The sequence below is a fragment of the Lipophrys pholis genome, assembly GCF_963383615.2.
Source record: "Lipophrys pholis genome assembly, chromosome: 10".
Lineage (NCBI taxonomy): Eukaryota > Metazoa > Chordata > Actinopteri > Blenniiformes > Blenniidae > Lipophrys > Lipophrys pholis.
This window is the reverse complement of record NC_137640.1, coordinates 4807072-4825713: the sequence shown is the minus strand read 5'-3', so window position 1 is coordinate 4825713 and position 18642 is coordinate 4807072. Positions and strand designations below refer to the sequence as shown.

Genomic DNA, 18642 nt, shown 5'->3' with positions numbered 1-18642 from the left:
GACATTATTTAAATAATTAAAAGAGTTTCTGGATTAACTTACACTCAAGATAAGATCCGTTTTAACAATCTACATTTTCTGTAGTGACTAGTAATCAAACTCCAGCATATTAATTTTTTTTTCAACAGAATTCCCTTGTTGAAGCCACTTATCTCGTTCTGACTGTTATTACCTAAACATTCCCAAATATCCTTTAACTCGAAGAGCAATTTCCTTGATAGGGAGGCTTTATTGTGCTCCTTTTTTTTTTTTTTTATTAGGAAATTATTTTTTGCCATTTATCAGCGGCATTACGCAACTCATATCAGACGTAAACACAAAGGCGCTCGACTTATTAAAAGTGACATTTCAGTCTGGTTTCCTCTTTTCTGCCTGTCTTCTCTTTAATTTGTATTGAATCTGCGACTTCTATTCGGTTCCCCTCCCTGAAAAAAAAAAAAGAAGGAAAGAAGAAACAACTGGCTCCAAGACGCCAACATCCTCTGACCCTTCCCTCATATAGCCTGCCTCCCCCCTTCTGAACGCCTCCTACTCTCACTTCCTCCAGTTACGTCTCAGCCAACCGGGAGTGCGCTCGCTGCTGGAATAAATTAAATTGCGGCGGTATGGTACAGGAGGGAGGGAGAGTGCGCCCGGAATGCCATTCAAACATTCTGTGCGCTGGGAGTCCAGGCACCGTCAGCATCATCATCGGAAGCAGCAGCAGCAGCGGAAGAAGCAGCAGCGGCAGCAGCGGCGGCAGCTCTCCGTGCGCTCTGCGTGCGCCTCCGAGCGCGTTTTTCCAATCAGCAGCAGACATGAGTTAGAGGACGGCGGCTCACCACGCGTCTCCCATGCGGGCGGTCCCCGCCAGCTTTCGCCGAATCCAAACTGTGCAAAATGTGTTCAAAAAAATAATCTGTCTACCTGGAAGGTTTGACCCCCTTTGGAGCGCCGAGCAGCCCGCTGCGACTCGTCCCATTGAAGTGGACCTACTGCGCCTACTGTGCGTCGTCTCAGTCTCTCCGCTGGAAATATACAAGTGTGAAAGAGGTCGGATGTCACCCCCCGTTTTTATCCTCAAGTTGCGCTGCCTTTGATTGCGTTTTTGTTTGCGTGTGTTGCTGCGATAATCCCAACCCGCCCCGTCTATGCGCTCATCCGAACTCAAGTTCACGGTCTCTTCGGGGGATTTTGTGGAGACTTAATTCCGGCCAGTGACGGATCACAATACTCACCGAATAAGGTAAAAAGCTCACTGTTCAAACTAGTATTTCACTTATTTCATGAGTCAGCTACACAGTATTACAGTATCTTTATTTTAAAGAACCCACACAATTGTATTTAATAATTGAATTGAACAGCTTTATTATATCAAATAGTCTACAAAAAAAAAAAATTGGAGTGTTAATTTTGCATTAATTTCAAACCATCTGAGTTTGACAAATGCATCCCTCCATATTTCCAAAGTATAATTGCATTATTTTTTTAATTGTGTGTCCCTTGCTTACACTCCTCTCTATTCTCCCTCTTCCTCCAAACAGGATCCATCAGGAGTGCCAGGAGAATGAGGAGTCACCGGGGTCGGGGGAAGCAGCATGAGTGGCCTGTGCATCTCCATTAGACTGACGGCCCTCATGTTTCTATGGAAGTGGTTAACACTAAGCCTGCTCCAGAGCTGGTTATCACTCGGGTCCGGTGGGGCGGACTCTGCCGGGGCTGGCTTCAGCGGCTCCACTGGGCCCCTGGGCTGGCTCCTGTCGGATAAGGGTCCTTTTCACAACTCGCAGGAGTTTGCAGATTTCAAAGAGCGCTACCAGCAAGGATTCACCACCAAGTACAAGATTTACAGGTGAGAAACCGTCAGTGGCCGCGTCAGGAGTTCTGCAGAATAGCTCTGATTCAAGCTGTGTACCTACTTTGGATTTGATTCTCGTGGCCTTTTAAAAAGATGTACAGAAAACTATAGAGAGGGGATGTCACAATGGCTTTGTTTATAAACAAACAAACAGAATGCAACTTTAGTAGTTGGCAAATTGTGGGATGAGACATTGAGAAGATTACTTCGTGGAGTTTCACAGTTGCATGAAATCTCTGCATTTATTCTGTATGGATTTGAGCTTCTCTCCCTGCTTCCTCTTTTTTTTTTTTTTTTTTTTTTTTTTGTGGGCAGCTGAGACATATGGTTGGAGTATGATACAAACTCTCAAGAGTGCTGCATATCAGTGGAAACTCAAAGTGAAGATACCGCAGGAGGGTTTGGGCGAAGCAGCGGGACATAACAGATATCTGACTGAGCCTGTTGATGTGTGACAGTGGGTAGACAGGATGGCTTCAGAAGTGTGTGGTGTGAAGTATAGTGGGTGTGTGCTTAGAGGCAGCAGGGTATTGTTTGAAAGCGTGCTATGATGTATGATGTAATTTTTTTCTTTTCCCTCGCAGTTTTTTCCCCCCGAAACAAAACTGTAAAAGAAAAAGCTACGCATTTCAAGATGTAAACTTTCATGAATAAATACGAGATGGTAGAAAATCCTACACAGCATCCGACACAATATCTCCTTTCCAAGAAATATTTTCACTATCTGTCAACAATTTTCAATCTTGCGTCTCAGGATAAAAGATTGCCAATTTTATCGCACATGAAATTTAACGTGAAGTTGATGGATTAAAAAGAAGAAACGCAGCAGCAGGAGCCATAAATCTTAACTCTATGTAGCAGTCTCTCTTGTTGTTGGCAGTCTGTGTATATGCAAGTGTGGATGTCTGCTTGAGATAGTGTTTCCCCAAGTTTTGAGCCTTTTCATGAAAGAGAAAGAGAAGACAGAGTCTTTTGTATTCATGTGTGCATCAAATTATAGCTTTACACTTATTCTACAAATCATCATAGTAATTAGATTTTATTCGCATGTCCTTCCTCTCTGGTCTTGTGCCTCAATATTCAAGGAAGTTTAAGGGGTACTTTGAACGGTCGTCTCTCAATCTGAAGGTTGCCGGTTCGGTTCCCCTACTGCTGGATTGAGTGAGCTCCTTGCAATTTGTGCGTGAACGTGTGTGTGAATGTGTTTAAAGTACTTTGGGACTGCCCGAGCAGTTGGAATGTGCTATATTAGTAATATAAGAACCCTAAAACCCCCACGTTGAATGTTTGTTCTGAAATACCAGATTTTACAAAGCATTTTGTTAAAAGCCGACTTGACAGAAGTAGAATGCTGTAATATATCTGATAGTGACCGGGGGGGGGGGGGGGTCCTTGATTGTTAGTGTGCCAGGTAAGTGTGTTGATACTCTGTGATGACAGTGATGCCGGAGTGTCCACAGTCGCACGGTGGAGGAGCTGTTGCCAGCTGAATAGAGGGTTGACTGACACTGGCATTTAGCAGCTGACAGGGGTGACAATGCCAGGCAAAGATAGAGAATGTAGCACCGTTGGCTCCCCCACATCCATCATTTCCTCCTTCGCTGCCTCTCTGCTGGCGTCTCTTTTCCAATTCTCAGGATGTCTTCATAGCGATATTTCTTCCTTCTTGTCTCTTTGTCCTCCTCCACCTTCTGCTCCCCACCCAAAGCATGCAAATTGAACGGATAATTTGCATGCATGGGAATAATCTTTCACTTTGCAGATGTTTTATCATCACTTCTTGTTTCCAAAACTTTGGCTCCACGCTCTTTAGATGGTATATTGTGTAACCTACTCCACGACTTTTACTGACCTCTATCAGCAAATATCTGGAAATGCACACTTGACAAGTCTATAACCATCCTCTCCCCTTGGGCTACGGTGGCCTTTTCAGTTTCCACTGAAAAATAACAGTCTGTTGGCTAATTAGAGAAGAAGAAAAAAACCCAACAGACAATCAAATAAAAAGGTGAAGCGTGACGTTGAAACAGAAAATAAAGTTCAAACATTGTGATTGGCTTAAAAAATAAGTTCCATTAGGCTTTAGAATAACGTGGATTTCAAGCATTGTCATGCATTTCTGATCAGCCAAGGATACTGAGAACTGAAGAGATCAGAAGTGCCTCCAAACTGTTATGGGTTGTGTCTTTTTTTTTCTTTTTCTTTTTTTCTTCTTCTAGGATCTACAACAAACTCATTAATTGTGAAAGCCAAAAATCCAGGCAAAGTATTCTTTGAGTCATTTGTATTGATCAACAGCACCATACAGCCTCTTGCAGACACTTAACAACCCTTTATGGGTCAGTAAACGTCCCGTTATTGCCTCTTGAATCATCACCACTGAGGTTTAGAGTTGGATAACGATGCACAAACTGGCATCGCGTGGAACCGTAGCAGAGCCAAAATGTTCTCACTTATGATGGCTTCTCTCGCACAGATCTTGCAGAGATTGAGAACATGCATAATGAACACAGACAACAAGGAAATATCAATTAGCTTTGAAAAATTACAAGGCCAAAAGAAGGGTAAATGAAGACATTAAAGTCTTAAAAGCTTCCTTGCCTTTATCTCTATGTCTCTATTTCACGTTTTAGTCTTTTCTCTGCTGTCTCCCTCCCACCCTCCACCCCTGCCTGCTCTGTTGAATGATCTCAAACCAATTGCTCTCCCTCGCTCATAAATATTCCCCAGAGCTCAGTTGGCCTTTCCCGTCAGTGGGGCAGGGCAGAGGGAGTCAGGGACGAGGGGAAGACCTGGGGGAACTGGAGTGGCGACAGTAAGAGGTGCCACTGTTTTATCCCCCCCTACTGGCGGCTTTCCACAGTGGATCAGCCTCTAATCAGTTCCAATTTTAATAATTGAATGCAAATGTCGAGTTTTATTGGAGAATTATCCAGAATAGAAGTTGTAAAGTACTTAACTTTGACTTTTTCAAATATTCTCTCTGGACCGCTTGAAATGGACGGATTAAAAAGCGTAGAGATTCACAGCTTTCTACCTTTGTGGTGTACTCTCCAACAATGCATATACAGTATATAAAAAAGAAGATATGACATTTTATTTTTAGGACTATCTTCTTTGTGAAATACATTTCATTTCAAGGTCTGATGAAATAACTGGAGGAAAAAAAAAAATCAATTCACCGAATTCAAAAGAAAGCGACAGAGAGGCACTTAGCGATATTACTTCTACTGTGATTGCAAAATAACCCGCACCTGTTATATCAGCTATAATGGCAACTTTAAAACACCTGGCCCTTTTTTATTTTTTTCTCCTTCTCTCATCATGGCGAGAATCAAATCTTAGAACAGCCTCGTGGCTTTTATCTCACTCTGAAAGCAGCTCACACTGATGACATAGGATTAAATTCAGTCTTGAGGTATCAGGCTTTTTTTGTGTGTGTGTGTGCACTTCCTGCTTACATGTGCACGAGGGGGTCGAAATGGGTGTAAAAATGAACAAAGGCGTGTTTCATTGAATAATTTAGAAGCGTGTGGTGTTTGTGAAACTCTGGCTGCAAATGAGAGGAGCTGCTACTTCGAGATTCCTTGGGTGTAGTTGAGCCACAGCCACAGACAGTAGCGTATTAGTCAAAATGTCACCTCCTCCCTTCTTCTTCTTCATGGGCCATAACTTTTATATCACGCCTCATCTCCTGTATTTTTGCCTCTCTTTTCTCCTGTCAGCCCACTGGCTATTACATTGACTTCATTTGATGTAAGGAGTCGTCTCTTGTAATTATGGAGTGATTAGTGTTTCAATTATATGCAGACATGTTTGTGGAATGGATGCGGCTGCAGAGGTATGATGTGACAATACCTATCGTCTTGTGCTTTTCCGTCCTCGTGTTTATGGCTGCCTTTTGTGTTTTGAATGCTTTTGATGGGAAAGCACATTTAAAGGGAGATTACGAAATGGAACGGAATAAATGGGCATAAAACCGCAATGAAAAAGCAACGAGGAGAGGAGAGCAGGATAGAAAAGAGCACGGTAACGTAATAACATAATGCACTGCAATGCAACACAATGCTTTTGTGAGCCATAGAAAAATACTGAGGGTGCACATGAATTATTTAATAGTTAAGGATAAAGTATAAAACTTTTTGATGTATGTAGTGAATATACGGTATAGCTATTATTAATATGTGCATATTTGTCAAATCAAAGTAAATTCCTCTTTTGAAAAATGGTGTAGCCGCTCTATTCACCGTTTCTATGTTCTATAGTGTGAAGGTCTGCTGAGCAGTGAGCATCACTTTTGCCCGTCCAACTAATAACTTGGAACTCAGTGAGTCAACCCTCAAACAAAAAATGCATACATGTCAGAGTCTTCTGTCGTGGGAAATTAAAGGATATCATATGATAGAGCAATAGATAAACTGTGAAAGCTTTTGTTGGGTTTTTCTCTGTTAAAAGCACCTAGAAATGACTGCTGTATCTGGTGCTATATAAATAAAGTTGAATTGAATTCACAACTGAAGCATTTACTGAGCATTATTGGACTTTAATGCAATGGTGCCCCGGAGACAACTTACATATGAAGACCACTGTGAATGAGTCACTTGCAGTGACTTGCTATAGATGTATAACTATAGATCTGCCCCTGTCGAATATACATCTTTTTTATAAAGCAAGCTAAATCCAGGTTCTAACCCAAATTTACTTCTTGACTTGAGTCAAGTGAATTTTAGACTTTATTGAGTGAACTGAAGATTAGAAATCAATAGAAAGTAATACAATTGAATAGAAAAATATAGATTTAATTAATCCCAGAGGGAAAGATAGATAGATAGATGTAGACATATACACCTTGTAAATCAATCTCGGTTTGATGCATCTGCATGCAGTATAAACTAAATCAATAACGAAACAAATCTACACCCAATGTACACTGATATCTCTCGATATACATAATTGCTAGATGTGCACATATTTCTAATTAGGCAGATGGAGGGATATGGAGACTACAGGGGCGGGTGTAGACCTCCATCCTCCCCCCAGGTGCCCTGCTTAAGCGGTCTGTGAGAATCTGACAATCCCTCTATGGCACCTAGTCTATGGTCTCCTGACAGTGGGAAGGCATATCATGAATATATCTCAAATCGTTCATAGCAAATGTGGTTTGGATTCAAAAACCCAAACATATATGGAAGTTTGACACTTCCACAATTGACATACGTGCCATTTCCGTTGGATTGCATTTTAATTTCTATCACATACTGTTTTCTTGGGGGGAAAAAAAACAAAAACACAAACCATAATCATGTCAAGAAATTTAAGGAAATTAAAAACCCTCTGTTTTCCTTCATTGGTTTACCCACAATAAAGTATAGATGATTGGATCCAGTTGGTTCATTTCACGCTTCATTTATTGTTGATGCCGTGTCTTTAAATTCAGAACACATTCCAGCATTTCCCCTCTCTGCCTCTTCACTTTTTCTGACTTACATAACCAAATCAAATCTGACCTTGTGGTACACATTGTGGAATGCATTTGCCTGCAGTTCTTGTTGATCCTCAAGGCAGTGGCCTTGTTTGTTTATAATCAATATATTAGTGTCAGAGAATTTTTGTGGTAAAGCTTTTTGCAAACACATTACAAAACATTTCCAGGAAGAGCACAAGAGAACACGAGTGAGATGTAGTTTCTTTCCAAGCTGCACTTTTCTCTTCAGCACGAAACGCCTAAATAACTCGTTTCAGTGAGAATCGTGGTGGAGACCAGTCTGTTTATAGGGCTCAGTCAGAGGTTGAACGTGTCTCGAGGACAGAAAGCGAGCAGTCCCGTCTTCTTGATAACCAGCGGCGATGGCAGTGACGAGGACTTCAACCAGCATGCAGCTTATGGTTTCTGACAAGTGTGTGATGGGAAGTTACCAGGGCCAGAGGTTTATGGAGGCAGCGCTTATGAAATTATTCCTCTGGAGTGTTTGTGCTTGAGTGAATTTACCATTGATGGTTGGAGTTATGCTCATAAAATAGGGGAATGTAAACTTGTTATGCCTCATCCTGCGAATGTCAAGAAGATTTCACCCCTGGAGTGCATCTTCACAGTCAAGTTTATCTTGAATAAGGTGTGACCTGACACAGAAATATCACACGAGTTATACGGTGTGTGTGTGTGTGTGTGTGTGTGTGTGTGTGTGTGTGTGTGTGTGTGTGTGTGTGTGTGTGTGTGTGTGTGTGTGTGTGTGTGTGTGTGTGTGTGTGTGTGTGTGTGTGTGTGTGTGTGTGTGTGTGTGTGTGTGTGTGTGTGTGTGTGTGTGTGTGTGTGTGTGTGTGTGTGTGCGTCATATAGCAACTTCATGTGAATTCAGAGATGATTGATATTGTTCCGATGAGGCAAGACAAAAACATTTAAACATCAAAGTAATTGACATATAAAATAAAAGAGAAGAAGATTGAACCTTCTTGTCAAAGTCGATATGCAGCACACAGGTTTTATCTGTGTCATGGTTCATTGATTAGGTGCAAATCGTTTACGTTTCCAAGTGAAAAAGCAAAACCTTTGTTGTGTTTTGGACGTCCGAAAATGCCACTTTTTAATGAAAATGGCTCCCAAAGTGCAACTGTAGAAATGGGTGAAAATGCAACTTATCTGAAATGCTGCTGCTGCTGCACATGTGCACCACGGCTGTAGTAAATACAGTAGTTCTTGTGTGGCGAGCTCAATGCCAACGAAATTTCCTCTGGAGTAGAGTGACTCTTCGTCCATACTCTCCTGGGACTTGGTAGTTTTATGGTTGAGAATCACCCTAATAGGAATCCAACTTTGTTGTCTGTCCATGCAAATGTCTATTTGGTGTAAACTGACATTGGTTTTAAAACTTTGCTGCGTAAACACCTTTTAAAAAATAAATAAATATATATATATATATATATATATATATATATATATATATATATATATGTATGTATTTTGGCTTGAAACGTCATGTAGATGCGGCCGAAGACCAATTCGTTTGATCTCAGTAAAGTATTTATCAACTGTAATTGTTGATTAATTTTTCCAACCCTTCTGTATAATGAATAAAGATGGCTGTTAACTTGGGGATAATTTAACTAGTTTGCTGACTGATTGATTTTACACAGAGAGCAACGCATACGATCGAAGAGCATCCAGCAATCAGGCTACAGCAAACTGAATATCCTCACCTTCCAAAAAGCAGTCGGGGCAACAAAACAAACAAAAACACAAAGGGTGCCCTCGGAAGGCCGTGTTTTAATTTGTCTTCTCTGAGCAACCCAATCCCCAAAGAAAATGTTTCGATTGTATGTTTCTGCAAACCGTTGTCATTGAATGTCCATGTTGATGAATGAAAACTAAGTTTCCTATTAAAATTTCTAGGTTGCAGGCGATGACTTTCATAATTCTCATATTCATGGTGACAATAACAGAATTAATATATTGGTCTTGTTGAGGTAAAAATCTTTTTTTGTGTCAACCTAAAGGTCAGTGTAGGTTTTACTGCGGCTGTGGCATAACTTTGCATCCAGAATTTGGTGGTTCAATAATCGTTGGGTTCTGTTAATGTATCAAAGTCTCCTTGAGCGAGACAATGAACTCAAAGTTGCTCCTGGTTTTGAGACCTTGCATGGCAGCTGTCGCCATTACTAAAAGTGCAAATCTCTTTGAGCATGCTGAAACCATGAAAATGGTCTGTATGAGTGAACTCCATTCAATCATTCACTCTGCTTTCAAAACGGGATTTGCAAGCATTCCCTTGGATTAAAAGTGCATATCTTTTTCCACCTAATTAATCAAAACCAAGATGCCCCTTTGTCACCCTTTTTACCGATATATTTAAAAACATTTAATATACAGGTAAAAGCCCAAAGAACATATGTATTCTCTAGGCTTAATAACTGGTAACGTTGGGTGTTACCATGCAATATATTTGGGCAGAGATAAATGCAATTTTGTTGTTTGTTTGTTTTTTTTTCTGAGAATTTTGTTGTGATGCTACAGTTACAATATGTATGATAGGATGCAATATACTGCAAAGCAGTAGAATATACTACAATGTGATGTATTGAGATACAATAATGGCATAACTATTGGATATGATAAGATATTATAGAATAATATAATAAGATATTATAATATAAGATATATAAGATATATATATATAAGATGCAGAGTAATATAGTATACAATGAAAGGATATATGATAGAATGAGCTACAATGAGAAATATTGTGATTCGATCATGTGATACTGTGCAATACGTCACAATGCAAGATGACACTAGATATGATGTAATATCATACTTTTGGATAGATAAGCTTATATGATAGGATCAAATATACAGCCAGACTTAATACAACGCGATACAATACAGCATGAGCTCTCATACGATCCAGGGTGAAACAGTAAGATGTGACATGATACATATGGTACAATGGATATGATACAATGTGATACTATAAAATATAATACAAAACCATAAGATACAATGTCATGTTGTCAAATACAGTTTTCTAAACAGGTCCGGCTGCATTGACGTATTCCCACGACTATAAAAACATCCAAAAATCAAGCAGTGTTTATTGACTGACTCATAAAACAGAAATGGTCTTGTTGCATTCAGTTAGCATGTTGATCTGCCTTGTTTTATGTGTGGCTACGAGGACGCCATTGTGCAAATTTACAGTGTGCATTTTTTTTAAAAGCCTATGAAAGCATGGTATTGACAGAAAATTATCACAAGTAGCAGGATTTACTTTAGCTGGTAGCTCTTTTGTGATGTGTTTCATTTGTTTGAGCGTTTTGTGTGCATGTGAGCTGGGAGACGTATACCACAGCGTGTATTAGCAGTGTGCCCGTGCCTCATTACGGAGACAATGCGATGCCGAGCATTCCTTGTTTTGTGTGTGAAGAGCGGTCTCCTGTCACCAGTGTAGTGACAAATTGCAGTACAAAAGGGATAAGCAGTATTCATGTCAGCAAAACCTCCTACAAATCATGATCTGGCTGTCCCTTTGTCGCCTTTGCTTTTTTTCTTTATTAATTTTTTTTGCTTTTGTCACTGTTGTAGTGACATGGAGCAAATGGAAGCAACGAATCAATAAAGTAGTCATTGCTCAAAAAAAAAGAACGCTTTCTTCTGGCATTCCACCCATGTATTGTCATTTTTTCCACCAAATTAATGTATTTTTTGGAAATATCGATTTGATTATCAATAATTAGAATATAGTATAGTACAGTAGCAATAAGCAAATGCAAGTTAATCTTGTCTAGATAAAAAATAATTTGGGAAAAAGAGACATTCGAGAAGGGAACAGAAAGGACAAAAAAGGAAAAGGAGACAGTTTCATACAAATGGTCCATTTAAGATGTGTGAAGTAGTAAAAACCGTTTTGGTTGGAAGATAACATCAAATAATCAGTTCAATCAGATACTTACGTCAAGGAAATGATCACTGAAATTGTTTTATATCTGTGAAACCAGACCCCGCTTTTACCGAAGTGTGAACAATGATTCTCTTTAGCCGAAATGCACGCGTGCACACATCGACAATACATCTTACTTAATGATACATAAAGAGTTTGGTGTGGTGGACGGGGCCGGCCGGAGCCACCAATTGGCATTTGCAGCCAGTTTTTCTCAGCATGTGCATTATAGCACATTATAGGGTCACAACAAAAACCTGGCTTGGCTGTGGACAGCAAGCTGACTTACATAAAAGCGTTCCACGAGATGATGATTTAACGCCTTTACCGGAAATGTTGCTGCAATATGCTTGATTGCCATAAACCACAGGTATGCATAGATGTAAACTGACTTTTACAAAGTCAATAAAAATAGATCGAAACATGAGAAACATGTAAGCTACGAGCAAAAATAAGTTGCATATGACCTTCATTTGATTCTGCTGAAATTTCTTGATTCTGGCCTGTGTGACTGAAGTAAATGTTTTGTAAATTGCACATGAGTCCATCCTGTATATATATTCTTTCCTGCCATTGTGTGTTGAAGAAAGTGGCACCCACTTTACGTATTATCTTCTTTGTGCTCCTTTTCAATTATGAAAGTTCACAGTGGAATGAGCTTCATGTAGTCTGAGAAAAAAAAAAAAAACAATCATTGAAATAAATAAAAAGGAAAGAAAGATACAGTAAATAGGCGAAATGTGTTGTTTGCAGAAGACGTTTCACGACATGACTGCGCTGGTATGTTTTTACTGACAGTCGTCTGGAAAAGAAAGTTCGTCTTCAGATGCAGGGAATGGTGGATATATAAAATTGCCCTCTGCAGTCAACCCCGAACACCTTAAGTCCTTAAAGAAATAGTCGAACACGTTGGGAATTATATTTATTCACTTTCTTGCCAAGACTTGGCTGAGAGGACGGCTTCTGCTCTCCTTCATATGTATGGCTCCAGTGAGCAAATGATTAGTTTAACTTTGCATAAAGGCTAGAAGCAGGAACGGCTTTCACAGGCTCTGTCCAAAGGTTTAGAAAAACCCCTATAGCCAGCAGTCCTGCACTTCGCTAATTAACGCGTCGCATCCGCACACGTTGAATCCATATCAACGTTTGACAAGTTGTGGTTTTACGCAGTATACCGATTCTTGGCCACACGCAGGTCTACCAGTATTTTGAGTCTGGTGGCTATGAAGGTTTCAGGCACTCAAAACAAAAACAAAAAATAATGAGACTTTTTGTTTTTTAAGTCTACTATTTTGGTACTTTTCTGGAATACTGAAACTTTATCTAAAGTGAGAAGGGGGAAAAAAAAACAACAAAAGTTTACCTCTATCTCCATATGGCCACCAGATTCTTCCCCGTTTGCGGTCATCTCGCCTCGTTCTCATCACCTGTGTCTCAATCGTCTCTCAGCTGCCATTGTTACGCCTGCTATATTTCTGGAGATGTTTGTCAGGTCTGCATACTTCTTGCTGTTTATGGCATTTTAGTTTTGGTGTTCCGTAAACATGGTTGCTGCTTTTTTCCCCTTCCCGCGAACTCCACTGACTTTCCCGCACATACATTTGTGCACCGAAAAGTTATGAAACACTTTTATTGCCCGTTTAATTCCATGTAGTTTATGTTTGTGTTTCCTGCGTTGTGTTAGCTCTGCTACAAACTCAGTAAGATTTAAATTTGAATTTACTTAATGTTCTCACAGTAGGTTGACGTTGTTTGCATGATTATGAATCCCTAAATCAGTTCTCTGCTTTTGAAGCCCAGGACTGACTAACTAACCTCTCCTGTAATCAAATAGCCTAGTTGTTTATAATCTGACGTGTCATGCCACTATATATAAAACAGATGGTAGCATGAAGTATATTCTACAAGTTGAAAATGTTTTGAGTTGCCGTATGTACTAGTATATGTTAAGGCCAAGGTTCCCAACATGATGAGACCACAGGGTGGGCCTGAGGTTGTCAAGATAAAAATAAAAATAATTACACAAATTGGTGAGAGTTGGTTGGCTTCACTGTAACATGATGGAAAATGACACCTTCGAGTGGAGGTCTACAGAGATTAGGAATAACCAAGCTGAGCCAGGTTAAAGTTGCTTCTAGAATTCTATGATGGTCTGAAAATCCACCATTTTGAAAATCAGCTCCCAAGGTGGAACTTTTTCGGAGAATGCTCCGTCTCCGTGGAAACAAGGAAAACGCAGCTTTTCTGAAACCTTTCTGTTCACTAACCCTGACCCTTTTCTATTCTCATCTGTTTGGTTTGGTGACCTGAGCACGAGGTTCAAAAATGCACTGAGCGGTGTCACAAAGACGAGCTGTACGATTGTGGGCGTTCAACACACTAACAGATCTGATCAATAAGGCCAATGCCACCCTTTCCGACAGGCGCTTTCTCTTACAATGTTCCAGTTGTGGCCTTCTGGCTTTCAGCTCAGACTTCCTCGTATGAAGGGCAACAGGTAGAGGCACTCCGTGGTCCCTGAAGCCGTTTCGCTTCTGAATTCAGGACAGGGGAGGAGGAGTCGTCCCTAATTTGATTTGTGGCTTCTCACAGGAGGAAGGAACTTATAATATGCACTGATGGCACTTTAACGATCTTGATTTTTATGGCTGATAGGCTTTTAGTTCATTTTTGTCATTCTACTCAGTCCCTCATACTGATGTTGTTTCAGCACACAATATTACCCACCAAACCAAAGTCCAACCCCTGGGATTTTTAATTGTTGCATGCAAGGTATTTTTCTGTATGCCATGTATGGATGGTGTGTTATTGATGTTGTTTTGGGTTTTTTTCTGCAACACAAATTGCCCTAGAGAGACACAAATAAATAGAATTGAACTGTACTGAATGGTTCTTCTGCACATGTGCGATTAGACATACAATAACAACAATGGCGGTCTCCAGAGTGTCATGACTCCCAGTCTGTATTCTTCTGGGACTGGGTAGTTTTATTGTTGACAGTCACAGTAACAACAGTTCAACATGGTCGTCTCTCAGTACGAATGTCTGTGTACTCACCATTGTTAATGATTAACGTGTTGTTCTCTGCTGGTGTGTGTGGGGTTTCATTACATGAACAAACAACAGCGCCCGCTGGTGGCCCAACATGAAAACTACATCGTCGAAATGGGCATTGTTTTCAAAATGTCCCCACATAAATGCGAAACTTTTACAAAATGAAAATGCCAAAACGATGCGTTTTCACTTGAAACGTTGTTGTGTAAACGGGGCCTGAAGTCATTTTAGTCTTTAGTGGTATTTCTTTTCTAGAGATTTGATTTCTCTCAAGAGTCGTAGTTTAAATGGAACTTAATTCACACTCATTACGAAGTGGTTTCCTGTGTATGAATTTGCTGTTTGCTACCCATCAATGTGTGTTGAAATGAAGAATAGCTCCCGAGCACGGGATGGAGGAAGGCATTCAAGAAAATACAGCATGTTGGAAACAAGCTGGAGAGTTTTTTCTGAATCATTACCACAGTGGCTTTGAACCTTCTACCCATCTCCTTAACCCGCTGCCAGGCTTCTCCGCTTTAAAAAGCTAGAGACCTCCTTATCGATATGTGATTCACTGAAACGTCACCATAAAGCCAAACACATGCAAAAATACCCACTCTCAGGAACATTAAAAAAGTCCTTCACAAATCTCTTATGACCCCTGGCACCGTTCCACTTTGGGAATCACAAACTAAGATGAGTTTGGCATATCACAGATGTTGCTTTTGTTTGGTGCATGGCACATTTTGCTAGAGGTCAGCATTTCCCTGGCGTAGACACACGCAGCCCGCCGTCTTCGCGGCTGAACAGAAATACCAATTGCAATTATGCCTCAGAAATTATACAACTCAACGCATTTAAGTTGTGAAATTGTAAAATACAGGATTTTGATTTAACAGCATTAATATCTAACCATTCAGTTATTTATCTATGTCTAATAGTAGATGTAATTTTCATTCCGCTGTAAAAAAAAATATATATATATTTGGACGATTTGGGAGAGGGAATTACATTTTGTGGTCTATTGTAGTGTATTAGTGGAAAGGGTAGTAAACACTGATAAATATAAACAAACATTTTCAATTGAGTTGGTGACAATGAACTTTACGTTGAGCTGTTCGGTTTGACAATCACCAATTCACAAACAAAATGATAATTATCGACGTGTTCTAAACCAAAAATGCTTTGGAACATGTAATATTGAATAAACCAAAAGCTTACACATGACATCAAAGTGGTACAATATTGAAGCTGGCAGTCAGACATAAACAAATTAGAATGTATACATACAGAGATGACCTCTGGAGGGGCCTTCTGCCTTCCTCCCTGAGATTGGCTCCAAATCCCTGTAACCCAAGTCTGGATCAAGAGCGTATAGAAAAAGAAATAATATATGGATGGTCAAATGCATGTTGTTGCTCATTAAAAAAGATAGAAATAATGAACCTGTACAAATTCAGATGTGACGTCAAAGTCTCCCAGATGCTTTCCATCAATCAATTTCCTATATCTGCTTGATCCAACCAGATGACACCAAGAGCCACAAAAAACACTGTGGTACGACGAAGAGCCACACATGCAGACTCACAAACAGACTCCCTCTCTCACACGGACACGAAAAGACATAAAATGAAAATACAAATATTTTCTAAGCCAGATTTTTTTAGTGCACACACAAATTATTACACAAATTATTTCCCATGAAAAGGGATAGAGTCTCTCTCTGTCTTATACTTCCCCCTTTCACCCATGCATGCACACACACACACACACACAAATCACTCTCCCACTGGGAGAAATCTCCTGTGTTCAGCTCCACACTTTCACTTGACCACGTGTTTCTTCCCTGCCATTTTTCGTTGTGCAATTTTATAAAAAAAAATAAAATAAAAAGATTCGATGGGCTGTATCCCAGTCAGTGGCCACTCCTGACATAGAGAGAAACACACGGGGAGATCAAGCAAACTCCAAACAGGAAGATCATCCAAAGGTGTTTTTTAACTATATCCAAGTGCAAAACTTTTTCTTCAGAGGACATTCAATAAAACAGAGAAAAGTGTTAGTATTATATCCGGTTTAGTGTAGATAAGGTCTCAAAAACATACATTGTAAGTGTGCATCTGAGACAAAGGGAGAAAAACATCTTATCAAATTCCTCCTAATCCTCCACGGGTTGTTTTTTTTTTTTGTTCGTTTTTTCCATTGTTGGTGACAATAGTCGTGCTCGTAGGTGGCAGTCAAGTGTTTGCAGAGCACACTCGAGTAACGCTTCATATCATCAAAGGCATGGAAATTCGAAATAGAACAGGAAGCAGTGTGCTGCCTTGTTTAGAAGGCCTCTCAGCAGGTTTAATAGGATTTTCACAAATTAATGGTCTGATGTTTGTTTGATGTTGTTGGATGAACTGTTGGTGGCAATTCAGTCTAGCGTTCACAACCGGCAGCCATTAACTACATCATTACACACCCTTTTCCCTGTCTTGCTCTCGCTTTGGCTTTTTTTTTTCCTTCCTGGTTTTTCTCAGTGGTGGGTCGGCGACAGAAGACACAGCGCGAGTGTGCGTCTTCCTCACTCCCACTCTCATTTCACTCTCCGACTCTCTTGTTAATACGGGATCATCGGTCGCTTAATTAACAAAACCGATGTGCTCTATGATGAAGGTGCCTTTCAGGAAACTGCTCACTGTGCAACTGCCATGCGTAGAAATTTTTCTCCCTCCTCCCCTTTGATGTCATTCAGAAGAAAAGCTTAGTAATTCTTAATTTTCAAATCATTTCCCTCTTGCTGATGATGCGTGCATATTGAGAAGGATCAACGTCACATCAGCTTAGGAAAGAAAGAAAGAAAGAAAAGAAAAAAACAGCAATGAGAAAATACAAATCTTTTACATTTTGAATGGTATCACAGTTGTGTTTTGCTTGCAAGGACTCCCAAATAAATGTAATTTAGTTTATCTTACGTGAAGCATGAAGGACTTCTCTCTCTTTTTGCACTATTCTCTTTGGGGAGGTCCTTGGAATAACTTTGAGTCGACATCAACCAACTGTTTTGCACAGTGGGTTATTTTGGTATCTGGGGTAACCCAGCTATAAAACACAATGTGCTCTCACTTAGCTCTTATTGATTATCATGCAGCGTTTATGATGCAGTTTTTTTTTGTTGTTGCCTTGAGTACATTTTTATATATATATTTCTGAATATAAAAAAATATGCAAACAGCTTCAAGTAGAGGCATTTTTAATTATTATTTTTTTAGTTTGACAGTTATTTGAATTCAACATAGTATTTATAAACCTTTTTGAATTTAATTAATGTTTAGAGAAGTCCTTCCGTTCATCTTTTTTACTTGCCTTATTTGCAGAAAACAGCGTAAGACCAAACAATCCAGCTTTATTCGTTAAAAACATTCAACAAAAGTGAACCAACGAACAGGAATCACAAACATTTTATATGGCCTAAAAACAAGAGATAAACATTATAAATTAATACAAAACATAAAGCTATAGAGTAACAAAGTATGAATAAGCGAAGTCAATTGTTTTTAGTAATTCATCTGAAAAATATACAAGTACATAGCAGATAAAACTATAAAATCTTTTATGAAACATTTTTAGATTTGATTCTATGGTAAATGTAATAAAGACAAGCTGTATGTATCAGTTACAGCAGTTACAGACCATGAACCCGTTTGCATGACCTTTCAGGTGAAAACACATTTTAAATGGCAAAGTTTTGAAAACAATGTCTGTTTCCAAACAAATGGCAGAAACTCTGGAAGCGTAGTAGTTCGCATACCAGGCCACGGGGGTGGTGCTGCTGTTTGACGAGTACACAGATATTCATACGGACATATAACTAAGTTGGATTGCTATTGCAGGTGATTCTCAACTATGAAACTACCACGTCCCAGGAGAATATATATATATACTGTATATATAAGGAGTCATGACACTCTGGAAGCAAAAGTTGTTTTTGTCCTGCTACTCACGCGTGTGCATAAAAACTATTTACTGCAGCCCTGGGGCGTAGAAGCAGTAGCAGCGTTTCAGAAAAGTTGGCTTTTTCCCTCTTTTCCATGGAGATGGAATCGTACCATTTTCAAAAAGTTCCACAATGGGAGACATTTTTAAAAAGTTGCGTTTTCAGAGGCTCGGAGCACGGAATTCGTGGGAATGGACCTCCATAAAGCCACAAAAGTTTTCTGTTCTCACTTCTAAATGTCACATAAACAGGACCTATATATCCTTTTTAGTGTATATGTATACAAAAAGCCATTACAAACAATCTCTTTTTTTTTTTTTTTTTATTAATGTGAATAGCATTTGTTATTGTGCCTT

General features: G+C 39.6%; 1 protein-coding gene across 1 annotated transcript in view; it reads left to right on the top strand.

Annotated features, from left to right (window-relative positions):
* Positions 1-614: 614 nt before the first annotated feature.
* LOC308116170 (BMP/retinoic acid-inducible neural-specific protein 3-like) overlaps positions 615-18642 on the top strand; it is a 72827-nt gene continuing 54799 nt past the window's right edge. Inside the window, exons 1-2 of the mRNA XM_080474194.1 lie at positions 615-1225; positions 1524-1831. Of these exons, the coding sequence (XP_080330320.1) occupies positions 1578-1831 (254 nt within the window). The 5' untranslated portion in view covers positions 615-1225; positions 1524-1577. The remainder of the gene's footprint in view (positions 1226-1523; positions 1832-18642) is intronic.